Source organism: Populus trichocarpa, chromosome 19, assembly GCF_000002775.5.
Source record: "Populus trichocarpa isolate Nisqually-1 chromosome 19, P.trichocarpa_v4.1, whole genome shotgun sequence".
Lineage (NCBI taxonomy): Eukaryota > Viridiplantae > Streptophyta > Magnoliopsida > Malpighiales > Salicaceae > Populus > Populus trichocarpa.
Window position 1 is genome coordinate 15419918 of NC_037303.2, and position 27130 is coordinate 15447047.

Genomic DNA, 27130 nt, shown 5'->3' on the forward strand with positions numbered 1-27130 from the left:
AGATTTGTGATATCTTCTTGGATTCAGCCCTTTTGAATATTTAACCAAGTTGCAAACGTCTTTTATCTTGTTGATGATCATATGGCTTATAAATCCAAAGTTAACAATTGACATTAGTGGCAAATTCATGATTTGGTGGGATGTTTAAAGAAAATGTAGCAGCAATGAAGGTTCAACACAACCTTGAGTATTAATCCTGGTTGATGGATTACTTTTTATACCATCTTTTGATAACTGCCACGCCCTAGCATTAAGTGGGATTTAGCTTCGCTGCTTTGCAATAAAATAACATGGAGATCATCTCCAAACCTAGGAACAGGACTAGTGTCAGACATGGATATGACTTCTGAGGCTTGCCAGTAACTACTTCCACCTTCCATCCCAAACAAGCTTCACATTAAAAGACCCAATGGGCCTTCTGTTAATGTGGGAAGGATTCATTACAAGTTTATGTCAAGATTCATTACAAACATAATATCGGTCTTATAAATCTTTTTTTTTTTTTAATCTTTTTGCGCCGAAAAAAAGTTGCAAAGTAAAAAAAATAAAATTCAATTCTATGTAAAAGGGTGGGCAACCAAATTACTTAATGCATGTTTAGAATTATGGTATAGAATATCTTTTTTAAAAGTGTTTTTACTTCAAAATACATGAAATTATTTTTTTTTTACATCAAAATCATTGAACAATACTAAAAACAAAACATTAATTTAATGATTTTTAAAGCATTTACTAGAAACAATACATTAATTTAATGAATTTTAAAGCATCTATAAACAAAAATTACCGCACTCCTAAACAAGATTTAAGTGCTTGATTGGGGCGGTGCACAACAATTACTCATGAGTAAGTTGGCTCATGCTTTATAAAACAAGCACGTGGGGTTTTTTTTTTCATGGCATATTTGCATACAAGTTTTAAAGAATCCTCATTTTCAATGCAAGGTTTATTTGCATCTTAAAAAGTAAAAACAAAGACTTGGCAAGCCTGTGTATCCGTTTTTTTCTCCTACAAATCTTATTAGGCAGTCCTCAACACTACATTACAGTACCGATGGCATATATATAATTATATATGAATCCGTTCATGGTGCGTGCAGCGTGCAGCACCGAAAAGATCATAAAAAGATCAGTAGTGAAGATGGTGCATGAAAGATTATGCTAAAACATAAAGACAATGGTGTCTTGTTGAATCAAAATTCACACCCGAATCTTATTGGTGGGTCATAACAGGTGATAAACATGCAACATCACAAACAGCTCAAGAGCAAGTTCTATAAATCATCAGAATAACTCAGTGCAGATGAAGTTCACAAGTTCTGAAAACTGACAAAGCAGCTAGTGACATTCAGTTTATTTGCCAGGAGAACAAGAAAAAAATATGAAGCCTTCGAGAAAAAAGCAGACATCCCTACTGCATGCCTGAACTCAGTACCTGTGTTCCAACTTCTCCTTTTCCTGGTAGTTTTGCACATACCTGCATGGATTACAAGACAACGATGCAGGGAAACACAGTCAGCTCAAGCTAACAGCAGCTAATAACATAGAAAGGCGTTAATGAAAAGGCACAAAAGACTGAACATTTCATACACGACTGCATCTTCAGCTCAGTATGTGGTTATGGCATCAAAAACATCCCACAGATCCGAGCCTTATGCGACTTGTTTTGGCTAATTTAAGGTGCAATTGTATAAAACCAGTAACCTTAGGACCATAGACCTTCTTTTCTATTTCTCTCTCCATCCATTCAACGGACCAACAACACAAAAATGAGGATGGAGGGAACCACTACCATGTCTAAAAAAAGGTATAAACATCAAATAGCATAGAGAAAAAGAAAAACACAAAACCACATCGGAAACCAGATTAACAACTTAGACACAACAGAAACCAGAGGATAGAAAAGTAAAACATGGTTCACGTATTGCTCAATTCTGCAATATGAAAGTTAGCAAATAGATAGACCGAAAAGCCCATATCCTAATTAATAATATGCGAGTAAAAACGGTGCGAGAAATACATGGAACTACTTTTCTTTAGCAGTCCCTTGAGGAAGGAGAGATTTTGTCTAGGATCAGTTAATGAAACTTACAAGCAAAAAAGATTTAACCTGACAACGCTGTCAGAAATGCTTTTTTTGTTTCCTGATTTACAAAAGAAAAGGAGGAGGAAAGAGGAGCATGGTTAAAAGGACATGAACAAGTACTCCTTCACACTATTATCAGTCAATCATACAATGATTTGAGTTTTGAATTTGTGCAAAGCTAATAAGAAACACAGATAACAACATCAGCAGGACAACAATTTGGCCGTAGAAACGAAAGGATTTTAATAATAAACCTAAAGCATAAATGAAGCTATAATTGCTTCTTTTCCTCGATTTCACACAAAGGAGAGATCTTTTCGTTTCTTAGATAGATTTAATTAATTAGTTAGTTAGTTAATTAGGGGTTTTTAGGGTTTCAAATTAATTTAAGTGATACTGAGATTGAATGAATAGATAGAGGAGAGGAGGTTACGTGTAGACGCCGACGAGAGGAGCGAGGAGGAGGGTGGCGCTGATCCAGTTCTCGGAGACTTTATGGTGGATCTTGCCGGGCAGATCTTTCCAGAGACCAGGCATTACCTTCTGCTGAAACGGTGACAGAGCATACACCACCGCCTTCAGTTTCACCGGTTGCTTCCCCATATCTTTGTTTTCTGCCGCTTATGAGGTTGATGAATCCGCGCTTCCGAAAAACCAATTGCTGCTACGCAACGCTCTCCTCTCCTCTCCTCTGGCACCCTTCCTTTATTCATCAAATCATCGGATCGACCCGGATTATTGAAGTGATTGAGATATATGGGCCGAGGTTTATTTTCTTAAGATGGCCCATAAAGGTTGTGGTCCATTGGGCCATGTTTAAAATGATCCAATTTAGACCTCTTGGTGTTGTTTGTAAGACTGTGATTGGCAATCAACTTTTATATATTGTATTATGATAGATTTTGTGGTTATGATTTAAAAAAAATATTTTATAAAAATTATTTTTGATTGAGATTGATTTGATATTTATATATGTTTGGTTAAAACTGTAGTTGAAATTGAGATTGAATAAAAGGTAGTTTAATGTGTTTGATTAAACATACTTTTTAAATTGAAGTTATAAAATAACTAAAAAAGATATATATTAATATTGATGATTTTTAATTTAAATATTGTAGATTTAAGTATCACTATTACATTATTAAATAAATAATATTTTATATCAAATATTTTTTATTATTCCATTAACTTATCTACAATTTCATCATGTATGAAATTCATTTAATGACTATAGTTTCCATGGTTTTTTGAGCGTGCAACAAAATCAGGTAAAATATCATCAGACATAAAATTAGTATTGAGATCAAATTCTGCAGATGCTATGTCATCATGCGATATCCTTCTAATTTATGTAGTGTTATTGAATAATATTAAACACTAGTTTTTCGAGTAAAACACAATTTAAAAAAAATGAAAATTTTTTTACTATCAATTAAACAATGGAGACACTGTTCACGTAAACAATGCCAGGTGAATTAATTCACCTGAGCGCTGTTCACAATTTAATTCACTCCGCACTGTTCACTTCAAGAAGTGAACAGTGCCTAGGTTAATTATTCACCTGGCATGGACGCGGCAGAACGAAGAAGCAGCTCTCAGCTGTTTTGCGCAAACCGACGATTTCAACATAAAATATATAGGTCCCACACAAATAATAAATTGAGTTTGTATATTACCAAACATTTTATTTACACAATTTGCTTTAAAAGTTAAAACTATCACGTAATCAAACACCCTAATAGACTCTGTTTGGGATCCTGTTTTCAAAACCATGATTTTGAAAAGACATCAAATTTCAATTTTATCAAAACCAAGGTTTCTAGTGGAATGAGTTTTCAAAGCTATGGTTTCGAAAGGGTTATTATTATTAATTTTTTAAAAAAATATTAAATTAATATTGTTTTAATGCTTAATGATTATTTGATGTACTAATAATAAAAATACAAAAATCTAAAAAAAAATCATTTTAATATTTTTAAATAAAAAACTATTTTACACTACTGTTTTAAACACTCCATAAATATCCGTTTACAGTGGAACCCGTGTTTGGGTTGTAAATGTAAATTAATGGTGAGCTCAAAACCTCAACCAATTTGCTTCAGAAAAACAGAAGTAGCTGCAAATCCATCAGCATTGCTAATTTCATACAAAGAGTTAAGGTAGACTGGCCTACCCATCCCTCACTTATGCAAATGGATGAAATTGCTCTAGTGCTTGCTGCACTTCTATGGCCACTAAAGGAGGTTGAGATGGTGGCGAGCAACAGTGGTGCTGCTAATGCTATGGAGAGCCAATCATGACGGGAAAAAAAAAGGATTTGCTAATTAATGCAAAGCAACATGGACAACCACCATTCAGATAATTTTGCCCTAAACGATTGTTCCTACAATACATTATGCATGCACAAAACTAGATGAAAGAATGCAAAAAAGAAGAGGAAAAAAGCAAAATAAACTAGACCTTCCTTCATTCCACCCCTTAAGAAAGAAAACAGATGTTGCAGTTGCACTATTGGCATTATATTACAGACTAGTTTAGCAAAAATGCTGATTTTAATTACAGAACAAATGTAAATCACTGTTCTATTTATACTTTTACAACTGCAAACAATTTCATTAACCAACTATGAAAAATGAATTTCTATTCCTTTCCCTTGTTAATGTTTTTGTTAACAAAGAATAACCTGTTTCAATTCATATCCAACTCAGCAAACCATACTTCTTTGTAGCTGTACAGAATTGACAAGCATATGAAGTGTTCAAGAGAAACCAGTGGGGAGATTGGGTCATAAGAAGTGTTATTGACCAGTTTTGACACGCTTCATCCCGCTTGATGTGAAGGGAGAGACGCTACCACTCGGACCAGGGCTCTCCTCCCTATAACTCAAATTCAGCAGTGCTAGTTCTCTCAACTGTTGCCTCTTGTAGATATCCTGAGATTCATCCTGCAAATTGAATGACACGGGAAAGTGAACGTCTGGTAGGACAGCAAAATGTTTTTGACATCGAAGACATGGATGTTCAAACGCTAGCATTGTCAAGCCTGCCATACATAAGTATGCTGGTGGAATTCATGAAATATTAATACCAAAAGCAGGAGAGGAGTCGTCAGGATTCCTTAAAAGAGTGCATCTATAGCAGTACAATTTTGCAAGGGATGTCTTCTAGTGGTCATCTCACACTGATAGCATAACTGTTCCATAGGGTCAGCACCACTTACTAAAATATAATTGATGTATGCAGTCATCATTAATCATATGCTGACCATAATTAAAAGAACAAAAACAAAGGCACAGCAAATTGTCTACAAATTATAACTGTGTGATCAGCATGTTGACAGAAAGAAAATATAATGAATAAAATAAGAGTAATATTCCACAAACTGCTAGAAAAGCCAGATAATACAGCAGAAGGAAAAGATTCAAAGAGATACCACAGGCTTGAGCAATTCTTCTATGATTTCCTGTGCTTGTCTCAGTCTTGTATCGATAACATTGGCAGGTAACTCAGCCTCAATTAGAATGTGCAGCTGCTCACTTAGATGCTCATAACCTGGTCTTCCCCTTAAAGACTCTTCCTTTTGAGTAAAAAAAATGAAAAAACTGTTAAAACAGTGAAAATCATGCTGAACGTTTTGGAAGCTTAGCAATAACTGAATTAAGACTTTTGATGGATTTGACCATAAAAAGGGATCCACAAAAAATTTGAAAGCCTCCAAGGGAATTGAAAAGGCCAATCCCAAGCTGAACTTTATTCTGAAGGGGAAAAAATGGTACCTTCTCTGGGTCCTTAATGGAACCTTTTCCTCTAATATACACACGGCAGCCCATAGAAGCTTCCACTCGCTTTAATGAATTGCCCCTAGGTCCTAGAAGCCGTCCAACAAAATTGAACTAAAATCCACCAAGAAATTAGGCATTTAGTACATTATAGCCTTAGACTGAAATATATATATATATATATATATATTATGTTCGAAAGTAGATGCTTCGCTTACATTTGGATAGCTATCAACTGGAATATCCAAGCGCAATATTTTCTTCACAATATGAGAACTTGGGCTTGCTGGAGCTGCTTGCCAGTCTATACCCATCCCCTGTGGTCCAATTCTCTGTCACGTAATTAGGATGAGGCTGTAAGTTCATACTACTGTGACCAATATTCCATGAGAATGAAACAGAAAATGCATTCGATTTCAAAACCATGGTAAGTCAGCACGCACGTAAGATGTAAGACATCCACTTTTCTGCTAATGATGAAGACTGGAGCTTGCTTAGTTTGACCAACAAGCATTTTTCTACAGCTTTTAGACAGATCAGAATACACACATGCTGAAACTCAAGAAAATTAAGCAAAATGGCAGAAAACAAAAACTTCACTAACTAAAGAAGATTCATCTGCTGAGCGGGGCAAAAAACCAGATCATTTTGAACCTGCCAAAACTAGGTTCTTGATGAAAAGTACCCCTCTAAAAACAAAACTTAATCAACCACCAGCAGTTCTGGTCTAGTTCAATTATAAAAAAGAAAGAATCATGTTGAGGAAAACCAGTACAGCACTCTCATTTCTGTTTTTATATCTTATTCTAGATAAGTCAATTACCATGCATTTTGTTGAAGTAATATTCTGGTCTAGAATTTGACAACAGAACCAAGTATATGGGTTAGAATATGAAAAGATTATTGACAGGAATCCCAAGCAGAAGATGAGTAGTTGAAATACATACTTCATGTTGGAGTCCATTCCACCCATTGAAGCCTGCTCCTATAGTATTCGGAATGATGTCTAAAGAAGCCATAGGGCTTAGGCTTCCATATTGCAGTCTGTCCAAGTCACCGAACCCCTGGTTGGGGGTCCTTCCAGAAACCCTCAATATCTCTGCTAACACAAGGAATAACTAAAATTTCTCTTCCGATAGAATAACAGAATGAAAATACTGAACCATGTGTTCTCAAGTTGAAGCTTTTGTAGTTAAAATTTAAGTGATCAAAGTATGTTGACTGATTTGTGAGCAACACACACACACACACACACACATCAACCACACGGCTGCCCAGAATCACTATCAATACTAGTAATCAACAGACACAATAAGCCAACACCGCCTTAGCTCAGCTAGAGAAAGACACAATATTGATTTATGAAATCCATTTTAGACTGATTCAAATGGTGATCTATCACAAGCAAATACAATTGAGGGTTTTTGCAATCGAAAGTTTGATGCTTTATGTGCACTTCTTGTATGACATTCCCATTTTTGTGAGATAAATCACTTTGGATTATTGCATAATTGAAATTAATTAGACATGAAATCTACTCCTGAAAGCTGGTCTGCTTGGATGTTTTAGACCATGATTCGTTGCTATGATTGATTTTACAATGCACAAAGAACATAAACCAACTCTCATGCCTCCTACTACATCTCAATAATCCAAGAAACAGCTAGGCATGATATAAATTGCTTTTCAGCAAGATAAACTAAGGTCGGCAACCTTAACATTACATGTAAGTTACTCTGATTAGTGTTTATTTTAATGATTATTAGCGTATTCTCATCCATGGAAACCACAGTGTAAAACAATCAATGCATAGTAGAGTGTAGAGATGCGAGTCCCTAGATTCATTCATGATAAATCACTTGATTTTGCAAGAAGTAGCTTGACTAACATTATCTAAGCATCAAAAGAATAGAATTTAAGGAGAACCATACATATACATCATCCATCAAAAGCAATTTACAAAGAGGACTCCAACATTCAAGAAGCGGCAGTAACAGAAAATTGAATTTTAAAAGTAAAAAAACTGATGTTTTCTGGTTTTTTCCTCCTGCATATAACAACTATAAACAAGAGGGGCAGTCTTTATAGCACCAGAATCAAGAAGGCGAAAAGAAAAAAGAATCAAACAGATCGAGATTAAAGAAGATAATAAAGAACCTTGATTCAAAAGGCGGCTACAGATGGGAAGGACTTGCATAAAAGGTCCAAGCTTTTGGCGCTCCTCTAGCAGCTCTGTCAAATATTGACCACTGGGAACAAAAAGAAACAAAACCCAGAAAAAAAAAAATCAATCAAAACTATGAAACAAAGATAAAGAAGGTGAAAGGAAATTGAAACAGAAAAAGAAAACAAGTACCTGTCAACATCAGGGGTTATTCTTACATGTGGAGATGCTCTTACAGGTGAAAAGTTATGTGTGTAGAAGCCTGACATGATGATGATTCTTATTGACAATCGTGTAACAAAACACAGACAAACAAGAGAAATATGAGAAGGAGGAGAAGAAGGTGAGAAGGAGGAGAAGAAAAAAGGTGAGTAATAAATGGTGGTGGGCTTCTAGTAGTGCAGTAGTATTAATGGTGGGGTTTAAATATGGGAGCAGAGCTTTAAAGGCTTCAAGGCTTTTCTTTCTTGCTTGCTTCTCTTTTTTTTTTTTTTTTCCTTGTACTCAACAAAAGTTTTTACAGGTGCAAGGAATGGATTGAAATCACCATGAACAAATCATAGAGTGATAGGGACACATAGATGGACAGTTAAAAAGAAAGAAAAGATTTGCAGAGAAAGGTAAGAGGTCTCAGTGTGGATTTTTTTAGCTTTTTAGACATAATTAATGATTTTGATACCAACTCTTATACCTTAATGAGTGTGGATCACTTTCTCTTTTGTTTACTTTCTTGCTATAATTTTATAATATTATGAGGATTTCATTTTTTTACATGAAAGTTAATTATATTATTATATAGGGATACCTATTAACGTAAGAAACATACGTGGATGTGGGAGATCGAAGTCAGAAACCTGAGGCCAAGAGGGGATTGGTGCAGCTTGTTATGTTCGGTTTTGAATATTTGCACCTTTGGAATGAATGGTAAGAGGATCTATCTATCCATCACTCCTACCTGCAACAGTTCCTATATTGGATCCTGCAAAGGAAAAGGCTTCCCTTAAGTCGGTCAATCTTGTCTTAAAGCTTCCCTCTCTCTCTCTCTCTCTCTCTCTCTTGTACTTTCCCTTTCATTTCCTTGGTTAAAGATACAAATTGCTATAATAACTAGTTTTTTATTATAATTGAATTTAAAATTTGTTTTATTTTATTTTTATATTATTCTTATTTCTTGTATTAAATTCAATTATGATATTCAATCTTATTCTTTCGATGATCTCTAAAAGAGAAAAAAACGATAAAAAAAATATTTTTTTTTAAATTAGTTTTAATATTAATTTTTAAATAGGAATAAACTAAAAGGGTTTGGTCTCTAATTTGTTTTTATATTTCTTTTAAATATTGAATTTTCTTTAGGATTTAATTATTGACACTCGAGATGATGTTAAATATAATATTTCATTAAAACTCCTTAATCAAATCCAATTTATTTATTTTTGGATGGAATTAAAAGAACAGATTCGGTGGTCAAATAGAGATGCTTCTTTTATTGATTTATTGAGTTTGAAATTTGAGGTCCTTGCTAAGGAATCTGTAGCCGCTATCAAGGTTGTCATTTTCTACGAAGCAAACCAAGGAAAATGTATGCAACTAATAATCAAGAGCTGGACGAGACTGGCCAGCTGAGGAAGGAACTTGGTGTCTGTGAACCACACACATATATATCTTTATATATTGACAACTAGCTAACATATTTATTAATCTAGAAAGGGAGGGATGTATGCTTGTGCTGTGACATCATGCTGCTGCTGATTTCTTTCAATCACTCCCAAACACGCCCGAACCACGATACAACCTGAAATGATTCTACTTTATTAATGCTCGCTTTATTTATGTTTTAATATATGATAATCATTATCACATGAAAAGAGATGAAAGCGTTGGACCAACAAGCCTATATGGTCTTAGCTCAAGTAGTACGTTCTGCTTAATTTGGCCTATCTGTGGATCCTCTTTTTGCCCTCTACCCATGTCCATTGCCACGTGAATCATTTACAACAATCAGGAGCATCTCCCACCAACCTGTAAGTCCACCCAGCAGGAGTGCATCGATCCAATAATGGAGTAGACTAGTCCCCAACTGTCTAGGACTAATCCAGATTTCTCTTCGCACAACTGTTGCCCACCTGCTTCCAATTCATCAACCAACTGTTCCCTTGGAAATATCACATTTCTTGAGAAAAATGCAGTCTCTTGTAATCCCGTATTCGACTATGGTTTCGGAGAGACATACTTAATCCTGGTAAACTGAGAAAAATCTTGATATCACAAGGCACGGGTACTGAAAATGAGCATAGGATTCCTATGAGGCCTGCTTGAAAAGTACATGGCAGTGCATGTTGTGCTGGGGACAATAATGTGTTGATCACGAGAAGCCATGGGCAAATCTTGCACTATTATAATGCCGTGTAATGCAATGAAATCCAATGTATCCATCATATGGGCATTATTTTGGGTTGCAAATGATGCCCCAACAAGAAAATGTAACTCAAAAGATGATCCATGATATAGATTTTGGTCTCCGTCAACATTGATTATAGCTGATGAAGGAATATTCATGTAAAACAAGCATATATGATGGTGATGGTAAGAGCTTTTGATATCATGAATCAAGTTCTACTGCCCACGGATGTACATGAACTCGCACCCTCCATCCTTTATGGTCCACCAGATGGATCCGTCTCAATTGGCAATCACACCGACCGACTACGTATATGTTCAGGATTTATTTGGCATGCACTCAATAGGGTGTGGGCCTGAATTATTTGTCATCAAAGAAAAAGGAAGGCGGTACGTAGTCTGCATTTTGTCTGCTGGTCTTAAACTATACAAGTTGTCGTTTCTGATTTCTGATGCTGTATGGTGATACACTGACAACGCTGATTGCCGTTTTTTTCTCCCGCAAGAAGTTGCTTGCCATTGCTGTTGATGAATAGAATTTGAGCTACAGTTGATGAGCTATACAATACTGAAGAGCACTCGTCAATTTCTACATGGACTATGCCTGTTCGAGGTATATATCCTCACAGCGTGGCTTCAAAATTTAAGTGTTCAGAGAAACCAGCCAACCATATGTGACTGATGGTTTCACGAGTTGAGTACCATGGAAGGCTCTGTTGCAATCATTGCTGCTCTCAAGTAACCACTACTAGCCACTACTAATAATCTTGTGTAATATGGAGTAAGCCTAAGCCGACTTAGCAAGTGGACAATTGGCCCCAAAAGATAAAGTCATGTAGATATTCGGAAGGCTAATCAATGAAGTATATAGTTGCGTCAATTATAAATGGATGAGAAAACAGGTCCAGGACTGATTGGGTCCAAGTTCCCTCTGCCATGGCTAAAAAATACTTGTATATAAAAGAAAATATTGTATTATTTATCATTTTATTTTATTTATACATGAAAAATAATGAATAGTGAAAAGCCTCCAAAATATTTTTCCTGATATAAATTTTAAAAGATAAAAAAACTAAGTTCCTAGTTCTTCCAATAAAAAAGTATTACATTTAAGCAGTAAATTCCAGTTTTTTTCTTTTCTTTTCAGATCTTAATTTTCTTAAGAATTGAAATATTACTTTAATTTTTTTTTTTAAATAATCAAGGAAGATTGATGGCTACCACCCATGTACCTGGGTTTTGCAGAGTAAACTCAATGTAGGGTGGTGGCCCATCATCAAGTTCGACAATAGCTTGCAGCTTTTCCGTACACTATAGGCAAAGGTGTGGTGTGATTTCCAGATTGAAAGTTCACATTTTTTTACCTTCTCTTCCTCTTATCTTTTTTGGGTGAGGGAAGTGTGCGTTGAGTTATATATTCAACAGTAACTTTCCTCTTCTGAACTCTTCTTTGACATTGATGTGAACCAAATATCTCAGATCCATCTCTTTCTTTTGGTGGAATCAAAAGATTCATAATTCTTATTAGGATCCTTTTACAGCTTAGAATGTATTAAATTCTGGATATGATAAGTTGTTCTTCTGTCTAAGATTGGAAGATCTTGACAACGTTTCAAGAGCACTTGAACTTGGAGATATTGAAATCGTCCAAAATTATTTTAAAAATCTTAGATTTAATATATTTTTAACTCAAATATACTTCAAAAAAGCAGTTTCATATGTTGTACTGTGCAAAATCATCGATAAAGAGTTGAACTCGACCACCTCTGGAAGAGTTGATTTCTGTGCTCACCATAGTTGAACACCATTATTATACTGAGTATGTAGGTGGAGGTAAATTTGACCCCAAAAACAAAAGAAAAGAAAAGAAAAGAAAACAGCTTCAAAACGTGTGTGCGAGGGAGAGAAGAAGACGGGGGGGGGGGGGGGGGGGGTAGGGAATCTATGTTAGTTGAAATGTCCGTGTAGTTGAAGCTTATGTTTCCCTGTCTGATGATCAACTCAACTCGTCTCTATAGGAAAAGCTGTATCCTCTTCCTCCTCCTTTCCCAATCCTAATCAAGATAAAATCAGAGAAAGGTCAGATTTCAGCAGATGTTGTATGGACAAAGACCCCCATTTTCTTTCTTTTTTATTTTTATAGGAATTAATCGAAGGCGCGTAGCCGGAAACTGCGGCTGCGGCTGCGGCTGTATCCAGCTTGTGGGAAAACAAAGCATACCCGTTTGCAGATATCCATCCCTCCACTTTAATTTTGCATTAAAGTTTCATTCTTTGTCATAAAGTTCCTTTCTTTGTATATCATTTATAGTGGGAAAAGATTAGGAAAAGGTATGGAGAGTTGTGGTGTAGGCAATTCTGGTGAAATCTATAGGAATTCTTCTTTAGGAAGCAGCAGTAATATTAGTAATGGTGGTGGTGATGCTGGTGGCGGTGGCGGTGGCGGCAACAATTCAAGAAGTTAAGGAATCAATATAGCAGCATCAAATTTGACACATGCTCCATTAACAACCCTTTTGGAATACTCGGGTATCCTAGGAGGAAACAACTCCAATTTTTCTCAAGAAAGGGAGCATTTGATTCCTTCTCCATCCACTGCTGCTGCTGGTGGTCGTCGTGGTGGTCACCAAGAGGTTACAATTAGGATAATCGGCTCTGCAGAGAATGATCGTGATGATGAATCCAATGCTTCTCCAAATGTAATGTTGAGGAATTACCATATGGTCAACGAGATGGGGTTATGGAAAGCAATGTGAATTCTGTAAGCACTGTTTCTGATGGGTCTTCTGGGATTGACATAGATTCATCATTACCGTCGTCGTCGTCATCTTCTTATCAGAGATATGATATCCAGAACTTAGCTAGGTGGATGGAGCACGTTCTTCCATTTTCTTTGCTGCTGCTGCTTGTTTTTGTCCGCCAACATTTGCAAGGTATTTCTCCTGATTCTTTCTTTCGTTTTCTCTTTTCCAATTCACGAGTGAAATAAAGATTATATTACCCTCTTTTTGGAACTGTTATATAAAGCATTAATCTTGTTTAGAGATTAAGAGATTTTCAGTTGTAGAGATTATATTGCATTCTTAGATGTACAATCAAATTATTTGTTTTGGATTTGCATCTATTTCAGGCTTTGGCGTTGCATTGTGGATTGCTGCATTCTTGTTTAAATCAAATTATATTTTAAGGAAGCAGACAGCCCTAAAGGTTCTGTAACTTGTATTCTCATTCCATTTTTCATAGCTTTTCTGATTCAAATAAAACGAATATATTTAAAGGCAACAGATATATGACCTTGAATTCCTTCCCATGTTTCTAACTCTATGAAAGACTGGTTTCTGCAGGGGGGGAGAGAGAAGTCTGTTCTCATAGGCATGACTGTAATGTTGATTCTTCATACGATGTCAATATATTAGTGGCATAGGAATGGTGACCTTCTATATCTATTGGTTTTACTTCTTCCAACCACAATACCTCCTTTATGGCATGCTGTGTTTATCGGCATTGTGAATGGTGAGCACCTGTTATCAGTCTTTACAATTGTGTGCCTTTGAAATTGTGCTGGGCCTGTAAGTCACGGGAATCCTCAGCGTGGAATGATTTTTCGTATGCGTCTGCAAATTTGCAGTCACTTGTTGTCTTTCCGTTGGCTTTGTCAGGACTTACTGTTTAGTTTCTTTTGAGCCATGAGAAAGTTAATCACAATTTGTCACTTTGATCTTTTCCTCGACATGTATGTTTTCCATGATGTTGTTTTCCTCTTTTTCAGATGGTTTGGTGCGGGAGGTAGCAATGGTCTTCAAAATGCTTTTATTGTATTACAAGAATGGCAGAGGCCACAATTACCGTAAACAGGTTACTTACATCATCGAATTTTAAATTTCTATATGCATATGCTTACAATTTTCTCCTGTCTTTTGTATCATTTTACATGTATCTCAAGTCTTTTGCTTTTACAGGGTCAAATGCCAACTCTGGTGGAGTATTTGCTGATATTGTATCGTGCCGTGTTGCCAACACCTGTTTGGTATCTTTTCTTTTTAAACAAAGAATATGGAAGCTTTTTTTCATCATTAATCACAGGGTTATATTTAACCGTCAAGCTTACAACAGTTCTATGGAAGGTATGCTCTCATTTATGTAATCTGCTATATTTCTAGTACCATACTAAAACCATAGTTTATTGACATCTTCTTGATCACTTTCGTACCTAGGTTCAACTATTCTTTACTGCATGGCGGACCTTGCCACTTAAAGAAATGTACTATGGTTCTTTTGCCACATCTGAACAGGTGAACTGTCTTCTTTTAAGTATAATATCTGTACATTTTAACTGCAATTCCTTTCCTCGGTTAAGGGTGGAAAAACAGTCTCTTCATAGTTAAGTGATCTTGGGATGAATCTGCTAGGCACTTGTGAACAAGAACTTCTGGGCAAAGCCATGCAGATTTTGGCTGGTTATTAATGCCTCTTTTTCTTGGCATTACTTGTACTGAGGTTCATGCCAAACATGTAGTCGTGCTATGCTTTGGCTGGACTTTTGAGGGTAGTTTTATTAATAAATATCCAGTTCTACAAGATTCCATTGTTTGCCTGTGAACATTCAAACTTCTGGCAACAAATTTTCCATAGAAGAATACCATGGCATGTGAACTTTCCAACTTAATTTTTGGGTATATCATTACTTTGCTCATCATTAATTGGTTTGCTATATTATATCTATGGATCCTCTGTTTTGGTATTATTCTTTTCTTGCACACAAGTGTTCGCACATTTTAAGTTTGTCACTAAATTGCAGGTCAAAGCAGTGGGAGATCTCTGTGCCATTTGCCAGGAGAAGACGCCCGAGCGCCCATTTCACTACGTTGTAAACACATTCTGTGAAGATTGTGTATCTGAATGGTCATTTTCTCCACCTTCATCCTCTCTTTATTTATGAGGATCATATCTATCTACACAGATGCATTATTTCGGTTACATGGTGCTCTTTTCTCTCCCTCCATTGACTTGATTACTGATTCAATAAAATTGCATCATTGTCTAGTTATACTTCTGAAATCTCTTGTACCTTCCTGTGAACTAGGAATATTGAGATAGATAAACAATAAGAAGATGATACCAGATTTATTGCTTTTAGCTGTTTCTGAATCAGCAAAAGGCTAAAAACAAATTTGTACACAAGTGCTAAAAGTCTATGAATTTGAGAAGCATGTTGCCTTTCTTATGCTGTTTTTACATGGAGAATTTCTGTTTTCTTGTTGCTTCCTGTATCCTTGGCATTTTCAGGTTTGATCGAGAAAGGACTTGTCCATTATGCAGAGCATTGATCAAACCAGCAGATATTAAATCATACAGTGATGGATCAACCAGTTTGTTTTTCCAGATATTCTAAGATATGATGCTTGCTCTTAAGCTAGAGCCTTTTCCACCTTTCAAAGCCATAGGCCTACTCCTTTTCACAGATACAGTGCATCTGTGTCATCAGTAAATATTAGGGGACATTTTTCTTTCTTTCTTTCTTTCTTTTTTCTTTTCTTTTTGAAGCACTGCTGAGTGCTGACAGTTCACTCCACATGAATGTTGACATCCTCCTATTTATTGTAATCCCGAGGTTAGATAGATCTCCCGGCCATCTCAACGTATTTATAATCTTTGAACCACAGATGGAACCCTTCCAAGCTCCAATTCTTCTCCGTCAATAACCATCATGGCGTCATTCTTTTTCGAGAAATCTATTCTATGTATTATGCTATTGCAGCAATTACAGTCAGTAGTGCACCTTGCAATATGGCTGCAGAAGTGCTTTTAGTTCTTGACTAGATAGGTGCCGTGTTAACCTGTAATACTAGACACGGGATTGGAATAACTCTACGAAGAAAAAAAAATAAATAAAATATAAAGATTAATTCTCAATAAGTTAAATATTAAAAAAAAATTAAAAAAAATTAATGGACCTAAAAAAAATCAAAATTAACTCGTGTTAATTTTCAAAATCTGTAACTCTAGTCATGAGTCCAAGACCAACCCTATGACCCTAGTTATGAGTCCGAGACCAACCTTATAGAAAGCAAACCCTAAAAAATAACATGCCAAAATTCTAAATCAATAAAATGTTTATGAATAAAATTAAAAAAAATTAAAAACAAAAGAAATAACAATAAAAAAGACGGGTACTAAATTTGATATAAAAGTAATTTGAAATTAAATGTTGAGAGATGAAATTTAAAACAAAATTCAATTAGAAAAAGGAAGAAAAATAACAATCAAAAGAATAAGGATCAAATTTGATATAAAAATTTAATGAAACCAAATTATGAGGAATGAAATTAAAGAAAAAATTAATCAAAAAAATATTGAAAAAAAAACAAAAACAAATACAAATCAAAAGAATGAGGATTAAATTGGATACAAAACATAAATCAAAGGACATCTTTATATTTTGATATTTTGACAAGGAGAAGAAAGGGAAAAAAGGTGGCAGAAGAAAAAAGTTCATCGAAACTCAAGCATTGATTCATCATTTACACGCGTGGCACCAACAGAAAGCTCACTACGTGACGCTTTCAATGTCGCCTCAGAAAGCAGCGTTTGTATTTAGAATGACAACACATGCACCAACAATTTTTTTTTAAGAAAAACAATATTTATGTTCGTCAAAAAAAAAATCACTCCCAAGTCAAAATTTAATCTCATCCAAGCATATTATTAATCTATTTTTATTTAACTATTATCATCAAAATATATAAAATATTAATATATAACCTAAAAATCAACACAAATCACTTTCAATAGCAAGTTTATTGATTTTTTGGTGGAAGAGAAAATTATTAATTATACTATTGCAGTGAATAGTAATATCTATAAAGGAATACATACTGAATTCTTCATTCTTCAATGTCAATCTGTTTTGTTTTTAATTTTAATTTTAAATAACAAAATAAACTGTCCCAAGCCAAGTCATGGTCGTGAGGTTCTCAAAAGGCCCAAAGAAAATGCAAGGTCAAACATTTAAAGAGTATATAGAAGTGATAAAGGTTATTTTTTAAAATATTTTTTATTTAAAAATATATTAAAATAATATTTTTTAAAAAAAATTTTATTTATAACATCATCATATCAAAATGTCTTTTTATCTAAAAATACATTAAAATAATATTTTTTTTATTTTTTTAATTTATCATAGTATATCAAAACGATCTAAAAAAAATTTAAATAAAAAAAGTTAAATTTTCATAGAACATACATCTCGTTCCCAAACAGTGTGTTAGTCCTGTGAGCTGGGGATTCAGATATAATAAGGTTCTGATCTAAACCTCAGTTACAAGGATTTACAAATCGTATACTCTATTGTCAGATCCCATCCCACACTCCTACAGTTTGTATCCCCACAGCACCGTGTACCCACACCACACGTTCTCCTCATATTTACACCTCAGGCAATAGCATTATAACAAAGCATGCCGCATCCAGAGACACATTCCGTCATTGAATTCCTTGATCCAGTAGCTTTAGAACAGCACTGTAAAATGTAGCACATTTGGTGATGCTCTGAGAAAGCTTTGACATGACCAGCTTGGCGTCACATGAATCCTTTACACCACCGTGAATATATAATTAAATTCACAGGGAAAATACTCTCGGCCAAAATCTGAAGAAATGCTGTAGTTCCAACGTAAGAACAAGTTTAAAGTACATCATAGCAAATTTACATGTGCATCAGCCAACATCGGAAGACTGACAATGAATAACAAGGAATCAAGGACAAACCATGCTGTTACAATTTCAAACTTTTGTCCAAAAAGATAAAAGAGTAGTATGGAGCATTGCCATTCAAACAGTAGGATTCGAGTGTTTTCTAGGATCTGCTGCAATTGACGTCGAGGTAGATGAATTTGGTGATGCAGCACTTTTGGAAACCTCCACAGACCCTGGCGGGGGGACAGGATGAGGCAAGATGTCTCGAGCCACAGGCAGACTTGTACCAAGGGAAGCCTCAGTATGCAAAGGAGGGGGCGGCATTGACGGGATGGAGGGAGTGTTGGAGACAACCTTGATGGGATAAACTTCAGTTACTTCTTCAGTGCCCTCATCCAAATACACAACATCCTGCATGGTAAGCTGGTGATATTCAACAACCTCCCTCAAAAAGCGGTTCTCACGAGCATAGACCGAGTTCTCATGTGCCAACCGGGCCTTCTCTGCTAAGAGTGTTTCAAGTTGAAGCCGAATCTGGATTTGGATAAAGTGTAATCAGGATTGAAATTGCTTGATACAAACAGACTGCCATGCTTCAATCATGATGTCCATTCACTGGAAATATAATTTCTTTTTCCCAAATTGAAAAGATCTCTCGTCCCTTGTGCTATTTATTCTTGTATTTAAAATTAATATATTTAAAGTTGAGAATAATTAACCAAAAAAAGGAAATATTTATTTTTATACATTTTATAATATAACAATATATTAAAAAATTCCAATTAAAAAAAAAAGATTTTTGCATCAGGGCAAGTTCAATATACATATCATTTCATTTGAATGAAGAAAATAGCAAACTACTGGAATAGATATTAATAAACTTACGAATTAACAATCAGATGAAAAAGAATAGCACAATAACTGTGAATTTTCACGTCAATGGTCACTGAATTGGGTTCTAGACTCCAGTCATTCTTTTCATTTCTCTGTGTTTCTTTTAGAGAAATATTCTTCGGTCATTCTAGATAATAAAAAATGAAAAGCCATTCTTACTCTCAGTTTTAAACAAGAAACATGTGCCACTAATTATTACTAAAGGATCTGTTTGTTGGGAAGGATGGGTGGGTGGGTGGGGGAAGGACAGGTCTGATGAAAAGCCCAGTCAAACAGATTGCAAGATTTAATGTCAATTAGTCTTGTGAAAAACACGGCAATAACAAATCCATCATAACATAGAGATGGATTTGCATTTATATCCATAGAGATAGATCATGCAATCAGGATTTTAGTAGATCTAGAATTGGATTCGAAGCCAGCCGATAGCAATATGATAACATATAGAGATTGGAGCAGCATCCACAGTCATACATATGTCAGCCCTCCTGTGCTTGGCATAGCTGGGACTGACTTTCAGTACAAATAGGGTCCTATAACAGACTGACTCTTTTGCAGTTGTTTAAGAAAGCAGAATGTAAAGTTAAGCATATCTTACATGCGGTTTGAGCATTCTTAACATCTTTATCAGCCTTGAGAATCAAATGCTTATGTTAACCATTTAATGAAAGGAGCTTGATGACGCTGCCAATTACAAGATGATTAAAATCCTTTGGCATGTTCAGAGCAATAAATAAACTTAGCTAAGGGTACCATACTGTCTTCTCTGCCCTTGTTTCTAACATAACCAAGTACCAAATTTCTAGTTCAGACACTTCCCTTTGCAGTATTAAAGAACCTCTACTAGTTTGTCAATAACCAGATTATCATCTTCCAGATTATCACAGCATTAAAACAAAACAAAACAAAAAAAAGAGCAAATTGAGAAGAAAAAAACACTTAAGTGAAAGGAATGCATACCAAATCATCATCTTCCAGGTTCTCTCCCCTTTCACGATTCTCCCTGAGAATTTTATTCTCCTCCTCCAGCTGAGCACATCGCTCCTTAGCAAAAGCAAAATCCGCTTTAACAGTTTTCAACTCTCGAAGAAGAAGCTTTGCCTTGGCAGCCATTGCCATTGCAACCTGTCACACAAATCAACGCCAAATTATGCATCTTGCCATGAAAAGTAAACACTTACATCATATAAATTAGGATGGATTTCCCATGCGAGACACAATTTTACAATGAAAACATTAGGATACTTCTTTAGAAGGCTACTTTGATGAAGGGAAGCAGCAGGATAACTACTTGGACTGTAGAATCAGTCAAAGAACTGATTAAAAATGCAAGTCAATAAGCTGGCTCTGCCTCAAAGAAATTGACGATGCTTTGTACTATGTATAAATGGTAATCAAGCAGGGTGGTTTTTAACCAAAAGCTGCACAAGTTTAGGGCAACCACACATGCAAATATACTTCCATTATATAAGAACCAGTAACACAGCTGCCACCTTACGTCGCGAGATGCCTTCAGTTGGAGTTCTTGGTCAGTTTCTTTCTGGGGTTGTTGTCGACTGGTCTCCATTTGAGGTTGTTGCCACATGCTACTCCTATAGGTTGCCTGATTCCGTGCAGCAGCACCATTAGGCTTTTTCTGAATATGCTTACGAGTTTCTTGGATAATGTCTGCAGTCCGGTTCTCCACTCTTGTCAGACCTTCCTGAAAAAAGGGAAACAGCATTAGTGCAATCAAAGGAATCCTGGGGTAATTTGAGCAAAAAATTCGAACTGGGAGGCCCACCTCGACAGCATTACCAATATAATTCAGGGAAGATGAGATCGCGTTGAGTCCCTTTTGTAATACAGGACTATCCATCTTCCCATGGGTCTCACGAGGGGGGTAGGGGTTCTGGTACTGCAATAACATCACATGTAATAGGTTCACTTCGGCTGATAAGAAAACACTCACTTGGCCAAAAAAAGATAAATAGGAGCATGAAATTCAAGTTCAATTTCCGGGTTTTTTGGCATATCAAAAGAGTAACAAAAAACCACTGGATTTTGCCAAAGCTAAGAACTTTTAATTGGGTACGTATGTATTGAGGGAAAAGAAAAGTCAAGCTAGGATATCCAACCTTGGACTTAGTTGTGGTGTCGGGGACATGGTGTTGCCAAGTAGTAGTCCTGTCAGTACCTGAATCCATTTGTTGCTTTTGAGGAGAGGAAGAAGTGGCAGCATTGTAGGTACTAGTATTGAAATCATCATCAAGAATGGATTTAGCTTTTCTAGCAAGAGTACCCCAAAACCCTTGCTGCTGCTGCTGCGTTTCTTTCAATGTTTTCATAGATGTGTACTCGTGATAATAGGCCTTGTTCGGTTCCTCCTCCTACAAAAACCCAAACCCATTTCAATATCAAGAAAATGAAGTAGAAAGCAAATTGCTTTATAGCAATTAGCAGTGAAAAATGAGTAAGACAGTATTGGATCTGCAGGAAAGTAAGAGCAGTAAAAAAAAATGTAGATAATTACCTTGGTAGAAGAAGAATTAGAACTGGAAGGATTAGATGAGGGGGAGGGGTGATTAGTGAAGGCGTAAGCAGAAGAGAGAGAGGAGTCTCTGTGGGCAGCGGAAGAAGCTCTAATGGCTTTGGTAGCCAGAGAGGTGGAATTACTCTTATTCTCAATATTAATATTATTGTTGTTGTTATAATCAGCATCTTCATAAATCCAATCCTCTTCGTCCAATGAAAAAGAAGAAGATGATGCTGTCGTCCTGATTGGAGATGGCCTGCCTCTGCTTCTGCTGCTTGTGCTTGATGTCTCCTCCTCCTCCTGCTGCTGCCTTCTTCTATATGCCATAGATAGATAAAAGGATGGATGGATATTTCTTTTAATTTATTGAAAAAATCTAATATAATCCAAACTAATCTAGAGATAATTATGGAGTAAAATAGGCTTCTGCCTCAGCTTTCGATCTGATCTAACCACAGTCAGAAAACACCCAAATCTCTCTTCTTTTTGTTTTCTCCTTTCCTTTTGTGCGATTGATTTTGGTAGTAGAAGAATGGGAGGGAGGGAGGGAGGGAGGGAGGTTATTACATACAGACAAGACCAAACTAATAGGTGCCAAGATCATACTAATTATTAGTATTAGCCTCTCTTTTTTAAAATGTTTTTTAATAAATATATTAAAATAATATTTTATTATTATTTTTTAAAATTATTTTAACATCGTTTTATGAAAATAATTTAAAATAAAAGAAGAAGTAAAATTTAATGAAAAAAAATATTAAACCGCAGTCGCAAGATGCACTGCAAATGTCAAGAAGATCCGTTGACCACTTTCCATTTATCTATGTAAACACCTAGTTAGTCGCACCAGTTCTTACTTATGCCCCTCGCTAGCCTTTGGACTCTGCAATCTGCACCACTGCTAGCTGCTGCTTCTTCTTCTTCTAGCCTTTGGAAATTGGATATTCTAAGCTTGTTGTGCTGAGAGGGAATATACTGTTTTATGCAGCTCGAAGATCCCTTGAATCTCCTCCACCTTGTATCCATTGCAAAAAGGCCCTCTCTGTACAAATTAACATCCCCAGAAGCCCACCTTGTATCCATTGCAATCTACCATGAGCTATCCATTCTGGGCCTTGGTTTGTTGCTAAGTGGACTTCAGCCTAATCCTTTACTTTTTGGCCCATAACACTAAAAGGCCTCCATTCGCTAATTTGTGTTCTCAATAAAGCAGGGTTTAGGGTTCGACGGGCTTCAATTATTGGCAGTAAATCATTTTTCCAAGTTACCATCGCTAATGTGATCCACCTCTCAAATCTTCAGCTAAATCCGACTTATTGGAAGAACTGTCTTCACTTGTTTCTTTTATGTGCTCTATAATTCAGCTACTGTCTTTAGAGGCTTCCAAATATGGAGGTCGCTCTAGCGTTGAAGGTCTCTTTTTCATACAAAAACAAATCTAAAATTATGATTATTATTTCAAATGGATTTAATCAACTCAATTAATTTAATAATATTAAAAAATAAGATATTGAGAACCAATACAGCAAAAAAAAATAACAAAGATTCAATACAAAAAATAAAAATTTGTCAATATTATAAAAATATATCTTACAATATTCCTAAAAATATCTTGGTGATATTATTTTTTAACAAAGTAAAAATTAAATGAGAATGTGATAATTGCATAGATAAAAAAAAAAAAAATATATATATATGAATTTTAATTCCCTACAAAAAAAAATGATGAATGAAAAAATTGCAAAAAAATAAATAAATAAATTGACTCGAGTCTGTTTGAGTCATGACATAGGTGAATTCTTAAAACTACATCCTCCGATATAACCAGTCATGATCATTTTTTATCATCCAGCTTGAGCAAATCAAACCATATTTATAACCTAGTCGTGGTACCGAGATAACTTTATGAAAAGCAAATTGAATAAAATGAAAAAGCTCAATTCTTGAACCAACCTAATATTGAAGGGTAAAATAAAAAAAAAAGTAGTGAAAAAAAAATCTAAGTCGAACTTGGTGAACTTGCTGAATCTATAACCCAAGATATAATATCTGGATAACTCTATTAAAAAAGAAGATAAAAACACAAAGAATATCAATTTTAAACGAACCTGATGATTATGGATGAAATTAAAAAAATAACTGAAGTCATCTCGGTCCAACCTTTAGAACCCGTGACACAGATCATACCTGAAAAAATAACAGAGTAAAATCTTCAACCAACCAAAATAATTAGGGATAAACTAGAAAAACAAATTTAAAAAAAAAAGATAAATAAGAAAAGATGTAGATTTAAAAACAATGAGAATCGAATTTGACAAAAAAAAATAAAATCAAAAAATAAGGGATGGAATTGAAAAAAAAATTCAATTAATAAAAAGATGAGAAAAATAAAAATAATAATAAAAAGAATGAGGATCATATTTGATATATAAATCAAATCGCAAATGATGAAATTGAAAAAGAATTAATTCAATAAAGGATTCAAGACTATATACATTGTAATTAAAAGAATGAGAACTAAATGGTATGAAAATAAAATGTCAATGGATGAAATTGAAAAAAAAATTAACTCAATAAATGATTTAAAACCAAATACATTGCAATAAAAAAAATGAGAATATAATTTAACTCAACAAACAAATAACCAGATTTATTTGTTATTTTACAATAGACATCATGTTTTTATAGGAGAGGAAAGAGGAAGGGAAGAAAAAACCTGTGGTCGGAGCTCAACCCCCGGTCTTCTAACAACACATGCCCCACCACCATGATGGAGGCGGTGAGGCACATCGAATGTTGTCTTGAACAATGGCATTCAGAGTTGTTTTAGCCCCACATGCTCCATTCAAAGGGCACTAGCGACACCCACTTGCCAACACGCGCCACCCTCTTTTAATTTAAATAAAGTTTATATATATATTAAAAACATCTAATTACCCCTAACCCCAAATGAGAATAACAAGAAAAATTATAACAAAATAACTAAAGTGCCTTTGCATCCAAAGCCCAATAAATATTATTTTTTGGGGCATTTAAGTAATTATATTGTACAAACAAAATTAAAAGCGTGAAAAGCCCTTTGACCTTAGAATAATGTTTTTTTTCTTTTAAGGATAATTTAATAATTACATTGCGTATCAAAGATATAAAAATATTGATTAACCCCTTCATTTCTTGTAATGACTAATGGATCTCATAGAAAAGACATTCTTACCTCTAAGTCCAAGCTAAGCCAGTTTGCCCTTCAAGGGTAAACTAGTGATTTTTCTATGCGAATCCACAATAAAGTCATAGTTATTAAACCCGGACCGGCCCGGCGGGTCGACCCGGGGGCTGGACCGGTTCGGGTTTGTTAAAATACCGGTCAATGCAACGACCCAGTCAAACCCGGTCGACCTGGCGGGTCAACTCGTGATCCGAGCGAGACCCAGTGTTTTTTTTTTTCAAATGTGGAATTTGAAGTCCATTTGTATATATATTATATATTCTCAAGAAAAAAATTATGTTTTTTCAATGTGGGATAAAAAAATATTTTGGTTTAAATACTTCAACTTAAAAGGATAATATAGTATATTTTTAATGTGGGATTTGAAACTCATTAGTATATATATTTTATGTTCCCAATAAAAAAGTTATTTTTTTCAATGTGGGATTTCAAACTCATTAGTATATATATTTTATGTTCCCAAGAAAAAAGTTATCTTTTTTCAATGTGGGATTTGAAACTCGTTAGTATATATACTCTATGTTCCCAAGAAAAAAGTTATCTTTTTTCAATGTGGGATTTGAAACTCGTTAGTATATATACTCTATGTTCACAAGAAAAAAGCTATGTTCTTTCAATGTGGGATAAAAAACTTTTTTTGTTTAAATACTTTAACTTAAAAGCTTAACATAATATCTTTTTAATGTGGGATAAAAAACTTTTTAAAATATTCTTTTAAACTTTCATTATTTACATGGATTTTCTTAATTTTTTCATATAAAATATTAAAACTTTAATTTTTTTTTAATTTTTCCGGGTTGATCCCGGTCGACCCATGAAACCCGGGACTCGGCCCCTTGGTTGGGTCAACCCCCAGGCCGAGTTTAATAACTATGAGTAAAGTATGAGTGTGTGCACAATGAATCCATGAGCTCTTTTAAGTTTTTGTATAATAATTTATTTATTGATTTATAAAAAAAAAAATCAATGTGGAACCTCACAAGATTAATGGCTTTCTAAAGCTGATAAATACATTAAAATGTTGAAGATGAACTTCTAGATATGAAGATTATAAACACCTACAAAACAAAGCTCATGTTAAGTATATAAGACTTTTAATGTCCAAGTTAATAAAAATATAGGAGAAATAAGATCTTTGAAGCTATGAAGAGGATATATTTGTAAAAATATAATGATGAAAGTGATAAAAATATGCATTGATAAATCTAGAAATAAAGAATTGTGGAATTTTGACCTTATAGAATGAGAATCTTCCTTACTTGGTAGTTCATGAATGTTTATTTAACCATAAACCATGTCAACTTGTACAAAGGTAAGGATGGAGTATGAAAAATATTATGATCCTCATTTTATGATAATCATTTAAGGTAACAACCCTTGATAGTTGGTGGTTCATTATTAAATATATAATAAGGTTGTCTTGTGGGTCATCTACTAAGTATGAGTATACCTAACATGTTTTTATAAATCCAGTTGTGACAGAAGAACATGAAAGCGTTTAATGTTAATTACCAACTATATGAAAAGTGGGTAGAGTAAATTGTGGTCATACTTCATATGTTTGGGCATGTGCTTTAACATCGGTGTATGTTCAAGCTTGTGTCTTTGAGTAAGTTTATACCAAGAATTCTGCCTTTAGGTAGGTTTGCCTCCTTACCCGAGTATATTACTTTGTTGGGCTATACAAACACCTTCAAGCCTGACTTAGAAACTAATGGATTGCGAGGTAACAGGGTCAATTGAATTTCTTAAAAGTAGAGTCACCCATCCTAGGTCTAGCAAAGCATTGGACCACATAAAATGTCAAGATCTAAAAAGATTTAATATGCACTTGAGTTTTGGATCCCTAGATATGATCCATGCCTCATTAAATTATAAAGTTGGAGTGTTTTCTCATGTTATAGGTCAAGAATTATAAATCTAAATTCATAAGTTTATGACAGGTTGAAAGGTGTACAAAATATCTAGTAATATCAATATCAAAATGAATATTATTGGTTGGACATGATTTGAAGCAACCTTTTTAGAGAATACTAGTTTTTAAACTGTGTTATGTTATAAGTTGGATTAAAAATATTTAAACCTAAAAAAATGTTCAAGTCCCAAAATTTGTTATGGAATTGCTATTAAACCTAAGTCAACATGTCAACTTTATATTATCCTGACTTGATTCCTTGCACAATCCTAATTTAAAGTAATCCTTATAAGAATTACATTGACGTGATTCAATTGACTTGACGGGTCTAAAGATAGCATGGATAACTGTAAAAAAATATAGTTTGGCTTTAACAAAAAAAATTCAAGATGATATTTTTTTAATATTGAAATGTTGACATATTAGATTGATCTGGGCTTCACGGCTTAACCTGCGAA

The 27130-nt window shown here is 34.7% G+C and overlaps 3 protein-coding genes and 1 pseudogene across 4 annotated transcripts; 1 reads left to right on the top strand and 3 right to left on the bottom strand.

Annotated features, from left to right (window-relative positions):
• Positions 1-1184: 1184 nt before the first annotated feature.
• LOC7494651 (cytochrome b-c1 complex subunit 8) lies at positions 1185-2796 on the bottom strand. The gene is made up of 2 exons (XM_002325593.4): positions 2519-2796; positions 1185-1476 (listed from the first exon to the last, which is right to left on the bottom strand). Exons 1-2 carry the CDS (start codon positions 2686-2688, stop codon positions 1428-1430), a joined length of 219 nt encoding a protein of 72 aa, XP_002325629.1. The 5' UTR covers positions 2689-2796; the 3' UTR covers positions 1185-1427.
• Positions 2797-4526: 1730 nt separating this feature from the next.
• On the bottom strand, positions 4527-8686 carry LOC7498113 (KH domain-containing protein At3g08620). Its single transcript, XM_002325592.4, has 7 exons — positions 8220-8686; positions 8021-8112; positions 6811-6962; positions 6082-6195; positions 5861-5977; positions 5518-5661; positions 4527-5029 (listed from the first exon to the last, which is right to left on the bottom strand). Exons 1-7 carry the CDS (start codon positions 8294-8296, stop codon positions 4883-4885), a joined length of 843 nt encoding a protein of 280 aa, XP_002325628.1. The 5' UTR covers positions 8297-8686; the 3' UTR covers positions 4527-4882.
• Positions 8687-12760: 4074 nt separating this feature from the next.
• On the top strand, positions 12761-16243 carry LOC18108668 (uncharacterized; annotated as a pseudogene).
• A 1833-nt stretch (positions 16244-18076) lies between these two features.
• LOC7494649 (uncharacterized) lies at positions 18077-22118 on the bottom strand. Of its 2 annotated transcripts, XM_024590822.2 has the most exons (6): positions 21529-22117; positions 21134-21385; positions 20800-20913; positions 20515-20718; positions 19977-20141; positions 18077-18656 (listed from the first exon to the last, which is right to left on the bottom strand). In XM_024590822.2, exons 1-6 carry the CDS (start codon positions 21856-21858, stop codon positions 18258-18260), a joined length of 1464 nt encoding a protein of 487 aa, XP_024446590.2. In that variant the 5' UTR covers positions 21859-22117; the 3' UTR covers positions 18077-18257. The 2 variants fall into 2 exon arrangements, with proteins under 2 accessions (XP_024446590.2, XP_024446591.2); XM_024590823.2 differs by lacking the exon at positions 20800-20913 and having other exon boundaries at positions 21529-22118.
• Positions 22119-27130: the final 5012 nt, after the last annotated feature.

Excerpts from the sequence above, each read along its gene's own strand:
- LOC7494651 (XM_002325593.4), bottom strand. The coding sequence starts at position 2,688 with ATGGGGAAGCAACCGGTGAAACTGAAGGCGGTGGTGTATGCTCTGTCA. Across the intron at positions 1,477-2,518 it reads CCTCTCGTCGGCGTCTACAC|GTATGTGCAAAACTACCAGG; the intron begins GTAACCTCCTCT and ends TAATCCATGCAG.
- LOC7498113 (XM_002325592.4), bottom strand. The coding sequence starts at position 8,296 with ATGTCAGGCTTCTACACACATAACTTTTCACCTGTAAGAGCATCTCCA. Across the intron at positions 5,978-6,081 it reads CAGTTGATAGCTATCCAAAT|TTCAATTTTGTTGGACGGCT; the intron begins GTAAGCGAAGCA and ends GGTGGATTTTAG. Across the intron at positions 5,662-5,860 it reads CCATTAAGGACCCAGAGAAG|GAAGAGTCTTTAAGGGGAAG; the intron begins GTACCATTTTTT and ends TTTACTCAAAAG.
- LOC7494649 (XM_024590822.2), bottom strand. The coding sequence starts at position 21,858 with ATGGCATATAGAAGAAGGCAGCAGCAGGAGGAGGAGGAGACATCAAGC. Across the intron at positions 20,719-20,799 it reads ATATTGGTAATGCTGTCGAG|GAAGGTCTGACAAGAGTGGA; the intron begins GTGGGCCTCCCA and ends CCCTTTTTTCAG. Across the intron at positions 18,657-19,976 it reads ACCTGGAAGATGATGATTTG|ATTCGGCTTCAACTTGAAAC; the intron begins GTATGCATTCCT and ends ATCCAAATCCAG.